Source organism: Nicotiana tomentosiformis, chromosome 3, assembly GCF_000390325.3.
Source record: "Nicotiana tomentosiformis chromosome 3, ASM39032v3, whole genome shotgun sequence".
NCBI lineage: Eukaryota > Viridiplantae > Streptophyta > Magnoliopsida > Solanales > Solanaceae > Nicotiana > Nicotiana tomentosiformis.
This window is the reverse complement of record NC_090814.1, coordinates 133,818,230-133,842,871: the sequence shown is the minus strand read 5'-3', so window position 1 is coordinate 133,842,871 and position 24,642 is coordinate 133,818,230. Positions and strand designations below refer to the sequence as shown.

At 40.3% G+C, this 24,642-nt stretch overlaps 1 protein-coding gene across 3 annotated transcripts; it reads right to left on the bottom strand.

Annotated features, from left to right (window-relative positions):
- Positions 1–17,642: 17,642 nt before the first annotated feature.
- Positions 17,643–19,574, bottom strand: LOC104112271 (uncharacterized). 3 transcript variants are annotated; one of them, XM_009622145.4, is made up of 3 exons: positions 19,439–19,574; positions 18,938–19,005; positions 17,643–18,846 (listed from the first exon to the last, which is right to left on the bottom strand). In XM_009622145.4, exon 3 carries the CDS (start codon positions 18,802–18,804, stop codon positions 17,821–17,823), a length of 984 nt encoding a protein of 327 aa, XP_009620440.1. In that variant the 5' UTR covers positions 18,805–18,846; positions 18,938–19,005; positions 19,439–19,574; the 3' UTR covers positions 17,643–17,820. The 3 variants fall into 3 exon arrangements, with proteins under 3 accessions (XP_009620440.1, XP_009620448.1, XP_018631764.1); XM_009622153.4 differs by lacking the exon at positions 18,938–19,005 and having other exon boundaries at positions 19,439–19,562; XM_018776248.2 differs by lacking the exon at positions 19,439–19,574 and having other exon boundaries at positions 18,938–19,079.
- Between the last annotated feature and the right edge of the window lie 5,068 nt (positions 19,575–24,642).

Sequence of the window (24,642 nt, the reverse complement as noted above, 5' to 3'; positions counted from 1 at the left end):
CATGTATGTGCTTTTACTAATTTATGACTTGCGGGGACGGTTAGTTCGAAATTTGGAAGTGTTCGGGTTGAAATCGGAACACTTGGTTCCTTAAGTTGGCCTTAAAATGCTAAGTTTGACTTCGGTCAACATTTTGAGAAAACGACCCCGAAATTGGGATTTGACGGTTCCAATAGGTTCGTATGATAATTTTGGACTTGGGCGTATGTTCGAATCGGGTTTTGGACAACTCGGGAGCGTTTCGGCGCTTAATAGGAAAAATCAACTATTTGAAGGTTTAAATGTTCTTTAAATTTGGTTTGGAGTAGGTTTTGGAGTAATTGAGGTCCGTTTGGAATTTCGATCCTGAGACTTGCTCCGTATGGTAATTTAATACTTGCACGCAAAATTTGGTGTCATTCCGAGTAGTTTAAGTATGTTTCGGCGCGTTCCTAGTAAGTTTGAAAATTTTGAAAATTCTAAGTTGAATCAATTTGGTTTGAGGTATGATTCTTAGTTTTGATGTTGTTTTACACGTTCCGAGGGTTCGATCAAGTCCGTTTTATGATTTTAAACTTGTTGGTATGTTCGGGCGGGGCCACCGGGGTTAATTGGACGAGGCTCAGACCAAGTTGGAAATTGGGAGCCAAAGCTGAAGCTCCCAGCTTCTGTCAGAATCGCACCTGCGCTTGGCCAGCCGCAGGTGCGAGAGATGAGTCGCAGAAGCGGCTTGAGCCGCAGGAGCGATAGACTTGGCGCAGAAGCAGGACCGCAGAAGCGGGTCTTCGTCTGCAGAAGCGAGCCTGGCCATCCTTGGGTTCTTCCGCAGAAGCGGACCGTGGTCCGCAAATGCGGCCCAGGCACCGCAGATGCGGAAATACTGTCTGAGCAGAACCTTAAAAGGGGACGAGGCTCAGTCATTTTAGCCCGTATTTCCTCCATTTTTGGGCGATTTTGGAGCTTTTGAAAGGGGATTTCAACTATCAACTTGAAGGTAAGTTAATGTAATGACCGGACCGGTCGATTTACTTTCTAGAACCCCGTTCCCCTAAATAAGACTTCACGTACATGCTTTTACTGATTTATGACTTGTGAGGATGGTTGGTTCGGGATTTGGAAGGGTTTGGGTTGAAATCGGAACACTTGGTTCCTTAAGGTTGGCTTGAAAGGCCAAGTTTTACTTCGGTCAATATTTTGAGTAAACGACCTCGGAATCGGGATTTGACGGTTCCAATAGGTTCGTATGGTGATTTCAGACTTGGGCGTATGTTCGGATTGAGTTTTGGATGAGTCGGGAGCGTTTTGGCACCTAATAAAGAAAGTTGGTTCTGGAAGGTTTTAGAGGTTCTTTAAAATTTGGTTTGGAGCGGGTTTTAGTGATATCGAGGTCCAAACAGAATTCCAAGATCGGGAATAGTTTCGTAGTGTCATTTAAGACTTGCACGCAAATTTTGGTGTCATTCCGAGTAGTATAAGTATGTTTCGGCGCATTGGAAGTAAATTGAAGAACTTGAAGTTCTTAAGTTTGATTCAATTGGTTTTAGGGTGTGATTCTTAGTTTTAATGTTATTTCTGGCATTCTGCGAGTTTGACCGAGTCTGTTCTGTGATTCCAAACTTGTTGGTATGTTCAGGAGGGGCTCGGGGGGCCCCGAGTGTCGATCGGATGAGGCTCGGATCATTTCGGGAGCTGAAGCAACAGCTGAAGTTCCCCAGTTCTATCATAACCGCACCTGCGGTTGGCCAGCTACAGGTGCGAGCTCGCAAGTACGAGACCAGCGTCCGCAGATGCGGCTCCTTCTACGCAGAAGCAGGAGCCCGTTCGCAGATGCGGCCCCGACCAACTCCGCAGAAGCGGACACCTGGTCCGCAGAAGCGTATCCACAGGTGCAGCCTATGCACCGCATGTGCTAAAATCGCTGGGGCGGTGAGGTTCAATTAATACGAGACTTAAGCCATTTTCTCTCATTCTTTGGGCCATTTTCACTCATTCGCGAGCGGAGAAATTCTTTAAATTTATGTTTGACCGCGTCGCATGTATGATTCACGAGAGGGGAAATAGATGCATCTATGGTTCGCGTCGTTCGACCCTCGACAGTGCACAATTTATATTTATGTTGGATCGGCCTGAACGTCCTCGGTGGTATGGTGTGTGACAGTAGAAATGAAAGTTTATTTCATAATTAATATGGATTCCTTGTTTGTGTGATCATATATTTTAAAGGAAGCAAGTGATTAAGTTCTTAAATATGGTGATTTCTTGACCAGTTAAATTCTTGTTCTAAGTCTTATTATTGTATACCATGCTTAATTAGAATCTCATATTATTATGTTATTGACCCTAGTAAGTGTCGAAGGCGACCCCTCGTCACTACTTCTTCGAGGTTAGGCGGGATACTTACTGGGTACATGTTGTTTTATGTACTCACGCTACACTTCTGTACTTAATTGTACAGGATCTGAGGCAGGTGCATCTGGTTACCAGTCTGGTGCGCAGTTTTGATCCCCATCTCGAGACTTCACGATGAGATGCCTTCTGAGCCGTCCTACAACATCTGGGGTCTCTCTTATGCTCTATTTTTCTATCTATTAACTTTTAGATAGTGGGCTAGTACTCTTTTGTATATTCTACTAGATTGCCCACATACTTGTGACACCAGGTCTTGGCACGTACTCTAGTAGAATTATAATTTTGGATTTGTTTATTGATTTTGATTTGTACTTGTTATTCCCGTTTAATTATGTCCCATTTACAAATTTCTAAATCTTTTCAACAAATAAGGAAATGTATCCACTTAGTAAATTTATTTAAACGGGAAACCACTATTTTGATTAAGTGTCGGCTTGCCTGACAATGGTGTTGGGCTCCATCACGGCCTAAATTGGAATTGGGTCGTGACAACATGGTATCAAAGCACTAGGTTCACGTAGGTCTCACAAGTTATGGGCAGGCCTAGTAGAGTCTTGCGGATCGGTGCGGAGACGTCCGTACTTATCTTTGAGAGGCTATAGGGTGTTAGGAAACTATTCTTTATTCATCTCCTATCGTGCAATTGATGGTATACTAAGTTTATTCCTTCTATTCTCTCACAAATGGTGAGGATGCGTACGACGAACGTTCCAGACCCGGGAGGAGCTGCTCCCCCTGTTGCTAGGGGCCGAGGCAGAGGCCGGAGGAGGGCACCGACCCGAGGTAGGGGACGAGGGCATCCCACAGCTGCCCCAGTAGCACCACCAGCGGATCCAGTGGAGGATCCCATTATTGAGGAGTAGGGCGAGATGCCTGTCGCAGGGCCAGCCACGGTAGATTTCATGACAGCACCGGGCTTTCAGGAGGTCATTGGTCGTATGATACGGTTCATGGACACTATGACTCAGGCTGGTTTGTTTCCAGCGGACCCAACCACATATCAGGTAGGAGGAGGTGACGCACGCAGTTGCAGTATATCAGACCCCGGGTACACTACCCATGGCCAGAGCCCAGCCAGTAGCAGCAGCTACGGCTGATCTTAGATCAGCTGCGGTCGGCGAGCCGCAGAAGCTTTTGGACAGATGGACTAGGCTTCACCCTCCGGTATTTGGGGGGGAGCGGCACGAGGATCCTCAGGACTTCATTGACATGTGCAGAGACAAACTGCACAACATGAGGATATTGGAGTCCCATGGGGTGGATTTTACTACTTTCCAGCTGGAGGGCAGGGCTCGTAGATGGTGGCAGTCTCATCTTCTTGGCAGAACGGCGGGTTATCCTCCCATGACTTGGGACCAGTTTACATAGCTTTTCTTGGATAGGTATATTCCACCCTCTCAGAGGGAAGAGTTGTGAGGTCAGTTCGAGTAGCTCGAGCAGGGTCAGATGTCAGTGACTGATTATGAGGTGAGGTTCTCTGAGTTATCTCGCCATGCACTTATGATATTTCCTATTGACGCAGAGAGAGTGCGGAGATTTGTTGCGGGATTGCACCCCAATATTCGGGCTAGTATGCCCCGGGAGGTTGAGATGGGTATTGGCTATCAACTAGTAGTGGAGATTGCTCGGAGGATTGAGGGCTACCGCCAGAGGGGTAGAGAGCAGATGCAGCAGGACAAGAGGGCCCGTTTCTCTGGAGAGTTTAGAGGTGCTCCGGCTAGGGGCAGAGGTCAGCCCAGTAGGCCCACATATTCAGCATCACCACCTCCTCGGGGTGCTCCGGCGCGACCCTATTTTAGTGTTATGCCAGAGAGTTCTTATCTCCCGCCAGTTCATTGGGGTTCTTCCAGTGCTTATTTCAGCGCCATGCCAGAGAGTTCATACCACCCCCAGCCATTCAGGGTCCTTTTAGTGGGTATTTAGGCCATCAGAGTCAGACTTTAGGGTAGCAGTCCATGGTACCGAGAGGTTGTTACGAGTGTGGAGATCCAGGTCACATAAAGAGATACTGCCCCAGGTTTCGGGGCAAGGTAGTATAGCAGGGTCAGCAACCCATGATTTCAGCTCCAACAGCCGCACTAGCCGTCCGGCCGCCTAGAGGCGGAGGGCAGGTGGGTAGAGGCCATCCTAGAGGTGGAGGTCATGCAGGTGGGGGCCAGTCAGGTGGCATCCCAACTAGATTCTATGATTTTTCGGCCAGACCAGAAGCAGTGGCCTTAGATGCAGTGATCACAAGTATTATTTCTGTCTGCGGTAGAGATGCTTCAGTAATATTTGATCTAGGATCTACCTATTCATATGTGTCATCGCTGTTTTCTCATTTCCGAAATATTCCTCATGAGTCCTTGGGGACTCATGTTTATGTGTCCACCCATGTGGGCGATTCTGTGGTTGTGGATCGGATCTATCGGTCCTGTGTGGTCACATTCTGTGGTTACGAGACTAGAGCGGACCTTTTGTTACTTGATATGACCGACTTTAAGGTCATCCTGGGCATGGACTAGTTATCTCCATATCACGCCATTCTTGATTGCCATGCCAGGACTGTTACTTTAGTGATACCGGAGTTGCCCAAGTTGGAGTGAAAGGATTCGTCTGTCTGTACATCTAGTCGGGTTATCTCTTTCCATAAGGCTCGACATATGGTCGAGAAGGGTTGTTTGGCTTATTTAGCCTATGTTCGGGATACTACCGTAGAGTTTCTGATTATTAATTCAGTGCCAGTAGTCCGGGAGTTCGCTGATATGTTTACTTCTAACCTTCCAGGAATGTCGCCAGATCATGATATTGATTTCCGTATTGATTTGGCTCCAGGCACCCAGCCTATATCTATCCCACCGTACCGTATGGCTCCGAAAGAGTTGAAGAAGCAGCTTGAGGAGTTGTTAGCAAAGGGGTTTGTGAGACCAAGTGTATCACCTTGGGGTGCACTAGTGTTATTTGTGAAGAAGAAAGATGGGACTATGCGGATGCGTATTGATTATCGCCAGTTGAAAAAGGTTACCATCAAGAACAAGTACTCGTTGTCGCGTATCGATGATTTGTTTGACCAGTTGCAGGGCGCTAGGATGTTTTCTAAAATCGACTTGAGGTCAGGGTACCATCAGTTGAAGATTCGGGACTCAGATGTTCCGAAGACTGCCTTCCGTACCAGATATGGTCATTATGAGTTTCTAGTGATGTCCTTCGGCTTGACTAATGCCCCAGCAGTGTTCATGGATTTGATGAACATAGTGTTTAGGCCTTATATTGATTCCTTCGTTATTGTCTTCATTGATGACATCTTGATTTACTCACGTAGCCTGGAGGAGCACGAGCAGCATTTGAGAGTGGTGCTTCAGACATTGCGGGAACATGAGATATATGCTAAGTTCTCCAAGTGTGAGTTTTGGCTAGAGTCTATGGCATTCTTGGGGCATGTTGTATTAGGAGAGAGTATTAAGGTGGATCCCAAGAAGATTGATGCAGTTCAGAGTTGGCCTCGTCCCACTTCGGCGACTAAGATCAGGAGTTTCCTGGGGTTGGCAGGTTATTATCGCCGGTTTGTGCAGGATTTCTCATCTATTGCAGCACCCCTGACTAGATTGACCCAAAAGGGTACTCCGTTTCGTTGGTCCGATGATTGTGAGGCGAACTTCCAAAAGCTCAAGACAGCTTTGACTACAGCACCGGTTCTAGTGTTGCCTTTCGGCTCTGGGATGTATACGGTATATTGCGATGATTCACGCATTGTCTTGGTTTGTGTATTGATGCAGGAGGGACAGGTTATTGCATATGCTTCACGTCAGCTGAATATGCATGAGAAGAATTACTCTGTGCACGACTTGGAGTTAGTCACGATTGTTCATGCTCTTAAGATATGGAGGCATTATTTGTATGGGGTGTTATGTGAGGTTTATACTGATCATCGCAGCTTACAGCATTTGTTCAAGCAAATGGATCTCAATTTGAGGCAGCGTAGATGGCTCGAGTTACTGAAGGATTATGTCATCACCATTCTTTATCATCCGGGCACGGCAAATATGGTCACGGATACCTTAAGCAGGAAGGCAGAAAGTATGGGTAGCTTGGCATTTATTTCAGCGGAGGAGAGGCCACTAGCTTTGGACATTCAATACTTGGCTAATAGACTTATGAGGTTGGATATTTTAGAGCCCAGTCGGGTTCTTGCATGTGTTGTTGCCCAGTCTTCACTACTGAGGCAGATCAAGGCTCAGCAGTTTGATGACCCACATTTGACAGTTCTTAGAGATATGGTACTACAGGGTAGTACCAAGGAGGTTTCTATTGGCGATGATGGTGTTCTACGACTCCAGGGTCGTCTATGTGTTCCTAATGTCGATGGCTTGAGAGAGAGGATTCTAGGGGAGGCATACAGCTCTCAGTATTCTATTCATCCAGGTGCTACGAAGATGTATCGTGACCTGAGACAACACTATTGGTGGCGGTGAATGAAGAAAGACATAATTGAGTATGTAGCTAGATGCCTAAATTGCCAGCAGGTTAAGTATGAGCATCAGAGGCCAGGAGGCCTACTCCAGCAGATGACTATACCCGAGTGAAAGTGGGAGCGCGTCACTATGAACTTCGTAGTTGGCTTACCGCAGACTTTGTGGAAGTCCGATGCAGTTTGGGTCATTGTGGACAGGTTGACCAAGTCGGCACACTTCATTCCAGTTGCCACTACTTATACTTCGGAGAGGTTGGCCCGGATTTATATTCGGGAGATAGTCCGGTTACAGTGTGCCTGTTTCCATCATATCAGATAGAGGCCCTCAGTTCACTTCGCATTTCTGGAGAGCCGTACGGAGTGAGTTGGGTACCCGTGTAGAGCTTAGCACTGCGTTTCATCCTCAGACCGACGGGTAGTCAGAGCGGACAGTTCAGATATTGGAGGACATGGTAAGAGCATGCGTGATGACTTTGGGGGACAGTGTGATCAGTTCTTGCCTTTGGCCGAGTTTGCTTACAACAACAGTTACCAGTCCAGCATCGAGATGGCTCCATTTGAGGCTTTATATGGTCGGTGATGTCATTCTCCCATCAGGTGGTTTGAGTCCGGCGAGGCTAAGTTATATGGTAATGATTTGGTAAAGGATGCCTTGAAAAAGGTAAAGTTGATTCAGGAGCGACTTCGCACAGCACAGTTCAAACAGAAAAGTTACGCTGATCAAAAGGCGCGCGATGTATCATTTATGGTCGGTGAGAAGGTTCTCTTGAAGGTCTCGCCGATGAAGGGTATTATGAGATATGGAAAGAAGGGCAAGTTGAGCCCAAGTTTTATAGGCCCATTTGAGGTGTTGAGGCGAGTTGGGGAGGTTGCTTATAAGCTTGCTTTACCTCCCAGCCTATCAGGGGTTCATCCGATTTTTCATGTGTCTATGCTCCGGAGGTATCATGCCGACATGTCACATATGTTAGACTTCAGCACTATTCAGCAAGATGAGAGCATGGGTTATGAGGAGGAGCAAATTGCCATTGTTTCTAGACAGGATCGCCAGTTGAGATCCAAGAGGATTTTAGCGGTAAAGGTTCAGTGGAGGGGCCAACTAGTCGAGGAGGTGACCTGGGAGTCCGAGGAGGATATGCGGAGCAGATATCCACACTTATTCAGCACTTCAGGTATGAATCTAAACCCGTTCGAGGACGAACGTTTGTTTAAGAGATGGAAAATATAACGACCCGACCAGTCATTTTGCTTTATAGAACCTCGATCCCCTAAATAAAACTTCATGTACATGCTTTTACTGATTTATGACTTGCGGGGATGGTTGGTTCGGGATTTGGAAGAGTTTGGGTTGAAATCGGAACACTTGGTTCCTTAAGGTTGGCTTGAAAGGCCAAATTTGACTTCGGTTAACATTTTGAGTAAACGACCTCGGAATCGGGATTTGACGATTCCAATAGGTTCGTATGATGATTTCGGACTTGGGCGTATGTTCGGATTGGGTTTTGGATGACATGGGAGCGTTTTGGCACCTAATAGTGAAAGTTGGTTCTAGAAGGTTTTAGAGGTTCTTTAAAATTTGGTTTGGAGCTGGTTTTGATGATATCGAGGTCCAAACGGAATTTCAAGACTGGTAATAGTTCCGTAGGGTCATTTAAGACTTGCACGCAAAATTTGGTGTCATTCCGAGTAGTATAAGTACGTTTTGGCGCATTGGAAGTAAATTGAAGAACTTGAAGTTCTTAAGTTTGATTCAATTGGTTTTAGGGTGTGATTCTTAGCTTTAATGTTGTTTCGGGCGTTCCGTGAGTTCGAGCGAGTCCGTTTTGTGATTCCAAACTTATTGGTATGTTCGGGCAGGGCTTGGGGGGCCCTGAGTGTCGATCGGACGAAGCTCAGACCATTTCGGGAGCTGAAGCAACAGCTCAAGCTCCCAGTTCTGTCATAACCGCACCTGCGGTTGGCCAGCCGCACGTGCGAGCTCGCAGGTGTGAGACCAGCGTCCGCAGATGCGGCCCAGCCAATTCTGCAGATGCGGCTCCTTCTATGCAGAAGCGGGAGCCCGTCCACAGATGCGGCCCTAGCCGGCCCAGCCAACTCTGCAGAAGCGGACACCCGGTCCGCAGAAGCGGATCTGCAGGTGCGGCCTATGCACCGCAGGTGCAAAAATCGTTGGGGCAGTGAGGTTCACTTAATACGGGACTTAAGCCATTTTCACTTATTTTCTCTCACTCTTTGGGCGATTATTGGCACTTCTTAGGAGGGATTTCCACCTAACTTTTGGAGGTAAGTAATTTCTACCTATCGTGAGTTCAATACATAGATTTTGAGTAGATTTCCACATGAAAATTAGTAGAAATTATGGGTTAGATGAAAACCCTAGGATTTGACAAGAGTGAAATTTTTACCACGACGTTGACCATGAAACTTAGTGATAATCATATATTTATGTTCCTTGGGTCATGGGTAACAATCTTTTTTAAAAAAATTCGGAATCCGAGCATGTGGGCCCGGGGGTGAATTTTAGGAATCTTGCAATTTAGGTTGGGAAATCACTTAAATGGTGAAATTATGAACTTTTGAGCATAGATTGATTAGTTTATGTAATGTTTGACTAGCTTCGAGTCGTTTGGCGTCAAATTTGGAGGTTTGAGCGTGTTCTTGAATTGGAAAGTAGGCTTTGAGACGAGGTAAGTCTCCTTTCTAACCTTGTAAGAGGGAAATTACCCCATAGGTGAACTAAATTAATACGTGTTGTTGTTTGTGGGGGACCACGTACGCACGAAGTGACGAGAGTCTGTACGTAGCTACTATTCCTGTTATGTCCGGGTAGTCTTAGGCTTACACCATGCCTTGTTGATATTGTTATTGCTTTATGTATATTGTTTTCCTTGAGAAGGGCGGAATGGAGTGTGCTTATTAAATGTTTCAAAAGGAATTGGAATTGGGAAAAAATAATGGGATCTTAAAAGTTTTCATTTGAATGTCGTATTTTGAAAAGAATGGGAGAGTACTATAATAATTTATGAGATCTTTGTGTAACCGCGTCGCATGTATGATTCGTGAGCGGGGAAATTCCTTAAATTTATGTTTGACCGCGTCGCATGTATGATTCGCAAGCGGAAAAATAGTTGCATCTATGGTTCGTGTCGTTCGACCCTCGGTAGTGTACAATTTATATTTATGTTGGATCGGGCCGAATGTCCTCGGTGGTATGGTGTATGACAGTAGAACTGAAAGTTTCTTTCATAATTAATATGGATTCCTTGTCTGTGTGATCATATATTTTAAAGGAAGCAAGTGATTAAGTTCTTAAATATGGTGATTTCTTGACCAGTTAAATTCTTGTTCTAAGTCTTATTGTTGTATACCATGCTTAATTAGAATCTCATATTATCATGTTATTGACCCTAGTAAGCGTCGAAGTCGACCCCTCGTCACTACTTCTTCGAGGTTAGGCGGGATACTTACTGGGTACATGTTGTTTTATGTACTCACGCTACACTTATGTACTTAATTGTACAGGATCTGAGGGCAGGTGCATCTGGTTACCAGTCTGGTGCGCAGTTTTGATCCCCATCTCGAGACTTCACGGTGAGCTGCCTTCCGAGCCGTCCTGCAGTAGCTGGGGTCTCTCTTATGCTCTATTTTTCTGTCTATTTCCTTTGAGACACTAGGCTAGTACTATTTTGTATATTCTACTAGATTGCCCACATACTTGTGACACCGGGTCTTGGCACATACTCTAGTAGACTTATGATTTTGGATTTGTTTACTTGATTTTGATTTATACTTGTTATTCCCGTTTAATTATGCCCCATTTGCAAATTTCTAAATTTTTTCAACAAATAAGGAAATGTATCCACTTAGTAAATTTATTTAAACGGGAAACCACAATTTTGATTAAGTGTCGGCTTGCCTGACAATGGTGTTGGGCGCCATCACGGCCTAAATTGGAATTAGGTCGTGACAGTTAATCCTACACATCTTGAGTTAAATACATAGATTATGGGTAGATTATAACCTGTAAATTTGTGAAAATCAAGGGTTAGAGGAAAAACCTTAATTTGTATAAGAATGAGATTTTAACCACGAAAATGGTTATGGAATTGGATGAAAATTATATATTTGAGTTCTTGAGATTATGAGTAACGTTTTCCTCCAAAAATTTTCAGAATCTGGGCACGGGGGGCCGGGGTGAATTTTAGGAATTTACCATTTTTGTATAAGGTAATTTATTTAATAGTCTAATTTTGAATTATTGAGCATGTATTAATTATTTTTTTTATAACTTTTGGATAGTTTCAGATTTTTCGGCACCGAATTGAGATTTTACGCGACATTATGATCGAAAAGTGGGCTTTGAGACAAGGTAAGTCTCTTGCCTAACCTTATAAGAGGGAATTTACCTCATAGGTGATTCATATTAATAATTGCTGCTAATTGTGGATGGCTACGTACGCACGAGGTGACGAGAGTCCGTACGTAGCTACTAATTATGTTAATGTCCGGGTAGTTTAGGACTCAAATCATGAATTACTTGTGATAATTGCTCCTTTTAATTAATTAAATTACTTGAATTATATTGCAAATTGTTTGAGGAAATAGTAAACGATTGAAACTTCATATATTCAAATTTTGTGTAAATTATTAAATTGTTAATAGAGATTGAACATCCTACGTGTTAATATTATAATAACTTTTCATTCCGGAGGTTCATAAGAAAATGTCTTCCTTTCTTGTGGAGCGGGCCGAACGTCTCGGCAGTATAGACGCATCCATGGATCGCGCTGCACGTCCCTCGACAATGTACACGACACTCTGGATCGGGTCGTACGACCTCGGCAGAAATCATGCCTAATAATAATAATTACACGATACCTTGATATTTTAATTGCTGCTTGTGAAGTTAATTGATAAATTAGAAATTATTGAAATATAAGGAATTAATTATTTCTGCTTGTTAAGAAAATTATTGTTGTTCATCTAATATCATGTTTAATTCAATATATTCTATTGTAATAATATTAACCTGTAATGAGTGTCAAAGTTGACCTCTCGTCACTACTTCTTCGAGATTAGGCTTGATATTTACTGGGTACACGTTGTTTACGTACTCATGCTACGCTTGCTGTACTTTTTGTGCAGGACCTGAGACAGGCACTATCGGAGGACCTATCGGCGCGCACCCACGTTATCCAGAGGCTTAGTGGTGAGCTGCTTTTCTGAGCCGTTCTGCAGCAACTAGTGCCTTTTCTTGTATTTGTATTCTGTCTATTTTATTTCAGATAGTATTTAAAATTTTGTATAATCTACTAGATGCTTATACACTTGTGATACCGGGCCTTGGCACACACTAGTAGAATTTGTGGATTTAATTATTTAATTGGGTTTAAAATTATCTTATTTTCTCATATCTTTATTAATTTTTTTAAAATTTCGAAGAGTTTGATTACTCGATTTTTTTTTTTAAAGGAATGAATATATGTTTAAATCATTAGTTGACTTATCTAGCTGGCATGTTGGGCGTCATCACGATCTATAGGTGAGTTTGAGTCGTGACAGGAATCTTGACCACTATCCAATTCCTCTACATTTTCTAAATATGCTCTTTGCTTCTTGCATACTCATTTCTTGGCAATTTTAAAGAAGGGGAAAAAATCTAGCAAATGGGTTATGGAAAACGGAAGGTGGGAAGAATTAAGAAGAGGAAGAGTGAGAGGCTAGTTAAGTCAATTAAAGAGGTGATCGTTTTTTGTTAACGAAAAAGAAGTGTCTGTTCAGTTTTTCTTAGTAGAACATTTTAGAAAATGAAAATTTTTGAGGGAAATGCCAAAAAAACAACAAAAAGAATAAATAGTAATGCTGGCCAATGGAAGGTGCCATATCACCTATCCTATCCCAGCTTTTATATATATATATATATATATATATAGATTGGTTGTATTTTCAAGTTTCTGGATTGTTGCATAACTAAAATGATATCCTTATCGCAGATGTTTCACTTTTTTGTATAATACTTGGAATTAAATTGTCTACAAGTTTCATATAGCATTTTTATCCAATTAAATACAACTACAGTATTATATAACTTAAATATAATTTTCATACAAATTTTATACAATGCAACTTTTGTATATATTTTGTATATGATGTGTTCTTCTTATGCTCTCAAATTTCCAATCATAACTTCCTCTCTTAATTCAACTTTGATACATATCATCAACTTTATGTAAAAAGATTATATTTATAACTTAAATATAAATTTAATTTGATTCAAACATTATATAACTATTTTTCAACTTTCATACAACATTCAAATATAAAAAATATATAATCACAACAGAGTACAACTTAAATACAATTATAGTACAACTTTAATAAAATTTTAATACAATTTTGTATGCATATTGTATGTCATGTCTTCTTCTTCGACTTCGAGTTTCAATCTGAAATTCAGCAAAAATCAACTCTAATCTTCACCAAACACCCTCAAAATTGAGATATAAATTTCAAAGAATATTTTCAATCGTTCACCACCCAATCTAAACAAATAATATTTTTATAAACTCATATTCGAATTTAAAGTTTCGAAACTTTTCAATGACTAGCAATGTAAAATTTACTTTTAGTACTTTACTGTCAATCTGAATGCTTCATCTATTTTGAAACCAAAAAAATACATGGATGCTTCCTTAATACAAACTCGAGATTTCAAAGAGGACAAATAAGAAAATAACTCCAATATTAGTTTAATCTCCGAAAAGTTGCACTATTTTATGCTGAGATTCATTGCTCAATGGTGGCATATAGAAGGAATGTCACGACCCCAATTTTCCTACGCGGGATGTCATGATAGAACCTAATCTCTAAGACTAGATAAGCCTAACATTCATGCAGAAATAACTGAAATAATGATTAAAGTCTCAATAACTCAACAACTAATATAAAGGAACTTCGTAACTCAGTATATACAACTTCCCAAAATCCGGCGAATACAAGTCACAAGCTCTATAAGATGGTATTGAACATCCCTATACATCAGTGTCTATAAAAGGATAAGAAAATAAAATAGTCTAGATAAAAGGGGACTCCGAGGCCTGCGGACGCCGGCAGATATATCTTGAAGTCTCCGAACTGAGCTCACCTAACTGGTGCCTGGACTGGTAGGAGGTACCTGGATATGCATAAAAAGATGTGCAGAAATATAGCATGAGTACACCACAATGGTACACAGTAAGTGTCAAGCCTAACCTCGGTAGAATAGTGACGAGGTCAAGTCAAGGCCCTCCTGGAATAAATAAGAAAGAGAACGAGTAATTAACAGTGTAATAATAATAACAATGGAAATGAAACAAGTAAGAAAATATATCAAGAATAACTACACTGAACTAAGACAAATAATGCACCACGGAAACGAAACAACCAAACACAAGTGAAGTAATAGAGAAGTATCAACAAGAGTCACTACCGAGGTACCGCCTCGTAGTCTCAAATCACAAATAATTTACAATCTTTCCTTATATCACCGGGGAGCCTTGTATTTAGTTTTGAAAAATTATTTTTCCCGAAATTGCTTCCCGCGTTTGAGCCCACCTTATCTCACCGCATGTGTTTCAACCCCAAAACCTTATACCACCGCATGCGTATCAATATCACAATGCATCACAAATCGCACCTCAAGTGCCCAATATCACAAATTGCCAAAGAAATCAACTATAACGGTGTTTTCACAATAAATAGCTCATGACTCAACCACAATGTACACAAGAGTCTCAACAACAACAACTGGAAGTGAATAACTCAACGAGAATAGTATTTCACAACTTAACACTTTGCCTCAATGTGAATCACGACCTTTATAACTCAATACCAATTTTAGCAACAAGATATTCCAAGAATAACAACTTCAAGTAAAGAATCCAACGGTTAAATAATGAATATGGAATAAAGGGAACAAGAACTTCAACTAAGCATGTAGAGCAATTAACAAGTAGAGCATGAAGGAATCTACAGAGCTAAACCCGGTAAATTTTCACATTTAGCCCGTGCACACACTCGTCATCTTGCGTACACGGCTTCCACACATCACAATTATCACAAAACAATACCAATCCTAAGGAGTAATTCCCCCACACAAAGTTAGGCAAGACACTTACCTCAAAACACATAACTCAATCCACTAGTAGGCATTTTCCTCGATTATCGAACTCCGAACGGCTCGAATCTAGCCAAAACAACTTCATACCATAAATATAAACTTTAGGAAACTATTTCGAACAATAAAGTTACGATCTTTGCAAAGAAATAAAAAGTCAACTCAAAAAGTCAACCTGGGCCTGCGTCTCGGAACTCGATCAAATTTACAAAATCCTAACATATTCGATAATGAGTCCAACCATACAAGAATTACTCAAATCCGACCTCAAATCGCCTTTCAAAACTTCAAATTTTAGTCTAGAAAGTTTTCACAATTTTTTCCCAAATTTCCAACTCAAAACACTAATTAAATGATGAAAACAACGATAGATTCGTGTAATATAACCAAAATCGAGTTACGATTTCTTACCCCAATGATTTCCTTTAAAAGCTCTCAAAAAATTACCACACACCGAGCTCTCTAGGTCTAAATTATGAAAAATGATATGAAACCCTCTTTTTGAAAACATAAATTCTGCCCAGGTGTTCTTCTTCGCGATCACGAAGCACAAATTCACAGGCGGCCAAATTATCTCTCTGCAAACGCGGAACTCCACACGCGAACGTGACTCACAGACTCCACAAGCTACGCAATCGCGAAGAACAAAACGTGTGGACCCCCAGTCTCCTCATTTCTTCTTCGCGAACGCGACCCAACATACGCATTCGCGATTCATTAAATGCCAAAGCTCCGCGATCGCAGACTCCTTCTCACGATCGCATAGAACAATGTTCCACCATTCGCCAACAGCCCTTCGGATCGCGATAACCCACTCGCGATCGCGTATAAGGAAACCAACAACAAAAAATCAGCAGTTCTTCAAGGTTCCAAAGTACGCCGAACATGATCCGAATTACACCTGAGGCCTCAGGGACCTCAACCAAACATACTAACAAGTCCTAAAACATCATACGAACAAGCTCGAAGTGTCAAATCATATCAAACAACACTAAAACCACGAATCATGCATCGATTCAAGCCTAATGAACTTATGAACTTTCGAATTCCAAAACTAATGTTGATTTATACCAAAACAACTCCGATTGACTTCAAATTTTGCACACAAATCATAAACGGCATGACAGACCCATTTCAACTTCCGAAATCGGAATTCGGCCCTGATATCAATAAAGTCAACTCCCGTTCAAACTTTCCAACCTTCCAAACCTTCAACTTTCTAACTTTTGCCAATTCAAGCTGAAACGACCTACGGACCTCCAAATCAACATCCGGACACGCTCCTAAATCTAAAATCACAATACGAAACTATTGAAACCGTCAAAACTCCATTCATGAGTCATCTACACAAAAGTCAAACTACGGTCAACTCTATCAACTTAAAGCTCCAACTTAGGAATTATGTGTCTCATTTCACTCTGAAACTCACACGAAACAAAACCAAACACCCCCGGCAAGTCACATAACCATAATACAACATAAAGGAGGCAATAAATAGGGAATTGGGGCTAAAATACTCAAAACGACCAGCCGGGTCGTTGCAGAAAATCGAAGAGAATGGTTATAGAAGAGTATTTTCGGATTTGAAAATGACAGAGAGAGAGAGAGAGAGAGATCGAACATAGAGAGAGCGCGAAGAGGGAATAACTGATATTCCTCATTCAATTCCTAATATAAAAGGATACTCATTAATACTATTTTGTATATAATTGGTAAATTGTATATCAACTTATAATTAAGTTAAAATCTAAACAGTGAGGGTAAATAAGTTTCTAATGTAATACATATAGGTAAAAAAAACCTTTTAAAAATCCGAAGACTCAAAAAATCAAATTTCCGTTGAAAATGTGAATTAATTTTTACTTTAATTCACCGATCTGAAGGACAGGATACAAAATAATTGAAATAGCTGTATATGCAACCTCACTGAAGAAAACAAATCATCTTAATATCTTATCGAGAAGCAAGAGTCCCAGAAAAATACCAAGAATTAATGACAAATGAAAAAAAAGAAAGAATGCATGTTAAATGATAACACATTAAGAACAAATTACTTTGGTGGCAATATGCATCTACTCTTGCATTCTTCGATCGGAAACAATCCCATGCTTTAAGGAACGAACTTCTGAGAAACCCAAAGTAATCATTATAAGTACATTTTACGATTAAAGAAACAAGCTTATGATATAGCATCCTGAACAAATTTTCCCAGTAAATCTTCACAAAAAACTACATAAGAGTAAAGACGTAATTCAGCTAACATTATATTTGTTTGTTAACCTTCACCAAGAGATTCTTATAGTCCGAAGAAAATAGGAAAGATACAGATCTTCTGGCTTACTTTTAGTTTCCTTAACCATACACTAATCTGTCATCCTAGCCTTTTAAGTGCTACTTCTGATTGTCGGAGCTGCGGCATGCAAACTAATGGCACACTAGAAATCTAAAAAACACCAAACGAGTACCAATAAAAACCAAAGCAAAATAGAAATCTAGAACACACCATACAAGTATCAGGAAAACACATATTACACCTTCCAAGACTAGCAAAAGATTAGGGAGAAAGAAGACACCATTCTTCCCTGGTGAAGTCCAGGCAGTTGTATAAATCTGAAGTGTCTTGAGGAAGCACCAGTGCAGGACAAAGAGTTGAATCCACACAATCAAGGCTTCATTTAATTAAACAGACAGGAAACTATAATCCATGTTATGATAACTGATGCGTTCAGCTATGACAACTCACACTTGACCAACATGGAATGTAGGATGATTAACATCCCAAAGAACTTCTAAGACAAAGAAGTACAAATCTTAATTCAGTGACATTTCAACTAGACCCAGGGTCAAGGACAGGTAGTCGGCAGTGTAGACTAATTGCCTTATCTGTTTGATGTGTCCCTGGAATGAAGAACTGAAATATGACTGTTAGGCACGCACCCTGCTGAGCGATACCATAGAAAGCACAATCGGGCTTTGCCAAGTGACACTGAAGACTCTTGAAGAAATGCTTTACACTCACTTGAACCATCATTGCATCTCCTCTCTGAAGTGCTATTCTTGTTCTTGACTGAGCACTCAAATTTTGGTCACCTGTTGGGCTCTCTGCTTGTTCTCCAATAACTAACAGCTTCCGGAACTCAGCACCAAGTGTAGTCAGGGTAGTAGAAACTTGCAGATGGAGATCACCATACTTACTTATAGAAACATTAAGCACATCACCAACATTTTTCATTCGATCCACGAAGTTCTGTAACTGGTGCATATCTGGGACTCGTATAAGTGTCTGAGGCAAATCTTGAGCCATATCAAGGGCTGCTTGTAATTCAAGTACATCAGACCTTGACAAGGGCTTAGAGATGGGCACATCTTGAATAACAGCAGACCTGTAACCTTTTGCCTCTAAAGTGAGAAAAGGCATAGGTTGTTGAGAATGAGGAGGGAGCTTCTTTACCAGCTTGATCTGGAGGCGGTTAGGGGCACTGTCTCCGACGGGATCTCCACCGTGACTAGCACTGAACTCGGTGTAAATACTAATGATACTACGAAGGGCACGGTGCAGAAGAGAAAGATCAATAGTGAAAGATATCCGATCATCATTTTGGCTAGAGATGCGATACTCATCAAACAGTGCCTCAATGCGGAATTGAGCAATGGATTGGATGCCATCACCATTGAGGAGGTTATGGAGAAAATATACATGGTCTCTCGTAAGGTAGAGGTAGCAGATCTTTCCCATTTTGTCAAGAGCTGGAAGGAACCTCTTATCCAGGAGGTTGACACCATTGTCTGTTAGAAATGCCCGGAACTTCATTTTGTTCAATATTCTACAAGGAAATGTGTACCCCCGAGATTACTGCAAGACCAAGTGATCTCTTCAGTATTTATGAAAATATCAGGGGATTCAGAATAAACGACATATGCAACTAGAGAGGTTCTTAGCTGACCTGGACTAGCTTGAGTTTGAGTCTTGGAGGAATAGTTCATAGATATGCAAATAGAGCTTTTATGCCTACTGAACTCAGACAGTCATAATATCACTCAGTATACGTGCAGTAAAATAAATTAACCAGCAACGCGAGTGTAAAATACTCCAGACCAGTAGTAAGAACTAGAGATACAGACCAAACTGCACAAGCTACAGTGCATGCGAAAATCAATAATCTAGGAGCCCTAGAATTCAATTACGACCTCAGAGATGCAAGCTAGATAAAAATACGGATGTAAATAGATATACGGGACTCTATATACATGCTAATGTTCTATATTGACCATTCAACTATCGATTTCAAAAGTAAATAAATAGGAAACCACTGTATCAGTCCGGGGAAACGTCGATTAGCAAGTAATCGATTGCAAATACCAGCAAAAGTGAAAACTAAAATAGATGAAATATGACGGAACATCGATCAACGATTAGGTTTCATTCCGAGAGAGCAGAAACATACCAGTTCGTCGAGGAATTGCTAGGCCAGTTAGGGTTTATAGCTCTTTCCTTTTCACATATGGCGGGAGAAATGAAGCGGGGAAATGAGGACCCGTTTCTGATTTTCCCTGTTCAGAAGAGAAATGGTAAAAGTGTTCTTATCCCCCTTAAACTTTGACTAGATGATAAATTAGCCCTTCAACATTTTTAAGTATAAAGATGACCATTCTGTTTTTTATATGACACTTTTTGTTTGAAACTAGTTTCTCCGTACCCGCGTTACTAGTATACCCCATATTAATATAATGTATATATCTTTTAAAATATATTTACAATAACAGCAACCCACTAAAATCTCACAAGTAGGGTTTGGGGAGGGTAGTGTATACGCAGACCTTACCCCTATCTCGAGGGAATAGAGAGGTTGTTTTCGATAGACCCTCGGCTCAAGAAGACGAAATCATTTAAAATATGTTTGAGTAAAAAAATTAATTAAAAAATATATAGTATATTATTGAAAATAATGAATATTGATCATATTTAGCTAACTTAATTGAAGAACAAACTCATAAATATTGTAGAAAAACGGCTCCACAAGAGTAGAACAATGTATTGACTTGTATTCACAGTGATTGCATTAGTATTTCACCCCTTCAATATATGGGATTACTTTTTAGTAAACTTGAAAATGCTAGGTTATATGTCACAAGCATTCATAGGTCTAAGAGATAGACCAATAATTTTAATATATGAGGAATATCACATTTATGACAACATGGAATGGTAAATCTAAAATTTCACCGGTTATAGCAACAATAACAAAAGTTATATCTATTTTTAATAGATATAAAATATATAATTATCTTATGATCAAGTCGAAAATAATATTTTGCACTCATGGATGGAAAATATCACACATTTACCGATAAGACCACATATTTTTTAAGTATATTTTATGAAGAACAAACATGAATTGACATGTAGTTATTATATTATTTTAAATAGTATTGGGAGATTAAAAATTTTAACCATACTATTTTACGCCAATATAATAATATAGGTTACTTGTTAAAAGTTTCATTGAATAAGTAATAGTTACCTTACAAAATAAATTAATAGTATCTTTATGAAAAGATAAAATAATTGGCAATTTCTTCTATTTAAATAAACTCATGACGATTCGAGTTATATCTTGTTTTGTGCGAGCCTCTTCGACTGAAAAATAAAAGTCTCTTCGATTCAAACTTAGTGTTAATATTTTCTTTCGAGCTTTAGCGTGGGCATATTTTCCAAGTCCATCGACAAACACTTAAGATGATAGTAATTAAGAGATGAATATTTTCTGAGGTCTTACTTCTTAAGTGCATATAGTGTAACGACCCGACCGGTCGTTTTGAGCATTTGCACTTCGCTCGGTAGTTTGGGGGCATGGGTAGATCCATATGATGTATTATGACTCGTGTGAATCGTCGGTTTTAGTTTTTTTTAGGTTAATCGGAATTGATTTGGAAGAATGATTCTCAACTAGGAAGTTTTAAATTGAAAGAGTTGACTAAGCTTGACTTTTTAGTATTTGACCTCGGATTGGAGTTTTGATAGTTCCGTTAGGTCCGGATGGTGATTTTAGACTCGGGCGTATGCCCGAATTTGCATTTGGATGTTTCTAGAAGGTTTCGGCACTAATTGACACTAATTGGAAATTTGAAGGTTTGAAAAGTTTATAAGTTTGACCGAGAGTTGACTTTGTAGATATCAGGTCCGGATTGTGGTTCCGGGAATTGGAATAACTTTGTTATGTCATTTGGGACTCTTATGCAAATTTTGGGTTCATTCCTGATTGATTTGCTATATTTCGGTACGAGTTTTGGAAGTTCAAAAGTTCAAAGTTCTTCAGGTTCGAATTGAGGTGCGATTCATCGTTTCGATATTGTTAGGTATGATTTGCGGCCTCGAGTAGGTCCGTGTTATGTTATGAGACTTGTCGATATATTTGGGCGGGTCTCGAGTGGCTCGGGTGAGTTTCAGACGAGGTTCAGACCATTTCTCATTCTTATTTGGTTGCTGGTGTTGTTACTGGTGTTGCGCACCTGCAGTTGAAATTGCGCAGGTGCGATGGTCGCAAAAGCAACAATGCAGTCGCAGAAGCAGAGAATTTGACGCAGGTGCGGATGCGCAGAACCAGAGAATTTGGCGCAGGTGCAGATGCGCAGGTACGTCGAGTGGAAGCGCAGGTACGAGGGTCTTCGCAAAAGCGAAGTTTACTACCGCAAGTGCGAGGGGTTGCTGAGTAAGGCTGTTGAAGTTTTTCACCGCAGAAGCGAAGGTCGCAGGTGCGACCTACTATCCGCAAATGCAGAAAACGCTAGGCAGAATGCTTTAAGTTCGAGGGTTGGCCATGTTTATCACATATTGAGCTATGGACTTCGGAATAGAACGATTTTGGAGGCAAATTTCACAACAAGGATTGGATTTCGAGCCGTTCGGAGGTCGGAACGCGCAGGATGGTATTTTTGGAGCATCGTTTGGCTTGCTCGGTATTGAAATTAGCTCATTCGAGGTAAGTAACACTTCTAAACTTGGTACTGAGGGTATAAAACCCTGGATTACGTGTTATGCGTTTGGTGTTGAGGTAACGCACATACCAGGTGACGGGCGTGTGGGCGTGCACCATGTGAACTGTGGCTCTGTTATTCCTGTGTTACTGTGTAGTTACCTGATATTTATCTGTAATCATGAAATCTCTAGGTACTAGAGCTATTGAGGTGTGATCCATGTTAGAAACCATGTCTAGGCTACATGCTTATTCTGTTGGGACCCACCAAGGTCATATTAATATTGAATTATTTGTTTAAACTGTAATTTCATACTCAGTCATGTTCATTCATTTCATATCATATCCCAGTCTCTGTTACTATTTATTGACACATCATATCATCATTTTGGGCTAGTTACATGGCATTGTGAGCCCGAGAGACTGGAGAGATTGATGAATGAGTGAGGTCGATGGCCTGAGCTATGAGTGATATATGTATATATGTAGATCGGGTTGCACGCCGCAACGAGCCTTATGGCTGTAGATATGTGTATCAGATTGCATGTCGCAACGAGCCTTATGGCTGTAGATATGTGGATCGGGTTGCACGCCGCAACGAGTATCATTGATTTATACCATGATTGACTTTATATAGCGCTCGGGCCGAAGAAGCCCCTCCGGAGTCTACACACACCCCAGTGAGCGCGGTTGATTTATATTGAGGGATGGATCTTCCCTGGACATGGATCTTGTCCAAAGTATTTATATTTAGGGATGGATCTTCCCCGGGATGGATTGACCTTATACAGTACTGAGTGACTGACTGACAGTTGCTATGTATATATGCGGTATAGATCTTCCCTAGGTTGGATTGACCATATACAATACTGAGTGACTAAGCATGTCTAGTGATTGAGCATGATGAGTGAAAAGTGTGAGACAGAGAGATTGAGTACTCTAAGAGTGTGAGTACATGAGTTCATATGTGAGATGCATTGCATTGACATGCACACATGACATACAAACATAGAGATGCAGTTTTTCTCATGTTGTACGGTATCACGTCATTCATGACTTCTCACACATATTGACGTATGAGCATAGTGATGTATTTTACACTTGCTATCTGAAAAGAAAAATGAGACATCTTATTTATTGTTGAAAGATATTTTTTGGGAAAAATTATTATTTTCAAACTTACTCATATTTTCGACGATTTCGGTAAAGGATTTGGGTTTTCACTGATATACTTGGAAAGTGAAATTATTTTTCGGGAAACTATGAATAAGCTGAGCATTTTATCTCTGAATTACTTCTTTTATTACTTGCTTTACGTTGTTGTGAACTGTTGTTGGTTATTGGTGTTGGACTCGACCTTTGTTCCAACTCGTCACTAGTTTCAACCTAAGGTTAGGTTTGTTACTTATTGAGTACACGAGGTCGGTTGTATTCATACTACACAATCTACACTTCTGCACCTTGCGTGCAGATGTTGATTGCTGACGTTGTTGTGATCGACGAGAGTTGGATTTGAAGATGTACCTGCGTTCCGGTCGTAGCTGCCTCTTGGTAGCCTTAGATTCATAATAATCTGTTTATGTACATTTCGAACGGATAATGTATTTATTTCATACCAACTTTGTAAATTCTAATCTTAGAAGCTCATGATTTATACTACCAGTCCTTGGGGGAACATATAAGATTCAGATGTTTTCTTTCATTTAATTGTCTTATTAATTTTATTGGAATTGAATTGTTAATTGGCTTATCTAGCGGGTTAGGTTAGGTGTCATCACGACTAGTTGGATTTTGGTTGGTGACATGTAGCAAGATCAATAACAACCTCGTATAATGCTATATTCGTCTATCTCCAGTAAAAACTATACAAAACCCTTCTGTAATGCTTGAACTAACAAGGGTTCATCATATAGTGGTTGGAACAGATATGATTGTTCCAAACTTGTTCATTTTGGTGGAATTTTCCAAGTGCTGGAATTTTCTAGTGCCGAAATTTCTCTAAGTGTTGTAAACTTTTTGACATTGAAATTAAAAATTTCTTGAAATTGCATAATAATTTAATATTTATAAAATAACTATCACACCTTTTAATGAAAGATGCATCCCTTAGTAATGGATGACAACTTTTCTAATATTTGGTAGTTTTTTATTTAATTATTAATGTTATTAAATACAAAACTATATGTATTTTAGTCGTTCAACTTTCTAGTTTAGAGCTTTTCACTTTTAAATTAGTATAGATAGATAGATATATATAAGAGGCACTAATATAATGTGTAATATACCCGTATACAATAGTTGAGGAGCTTTTATTAGTATTTTTCATTTTCAAAGTGCATTATAGCCTATAGGTGGTCAATAGCCTAAACACAGCAAAAAGGAAACTAAACAAACACAAAAAAGACTATTCCTTTTCTTTTCAAACTCTGGGAGAACATAGAACTGGTCGGATAAGAAAATACAATACATGAGCTGATGCCTATAGAAGAACAAATATCATGCTATAAATGCCGTTTTACGTTTGCTCAAGTAAGTTACAAAAATAATAAAGTTCTCTCAATTTCTGAGTTCCAAAGAGAGTGAATTTTGTTACTCAGATTTTCATTTTTCACCTGGAAAGCTTAGAAAAGCAGGGCTGTTAATAGTAAATTAAAAAAAAGAGGCGAGATTGTAAA

Coding starts and splice junctions, on each gene's coding strand:
- LOC104112271 (XM_009622145.4), bottom strand. CDS start 18,804: ATGAAGTTCCGGGCATTTCTAACAGACAATGGTGTCAACCTCCTGGAT.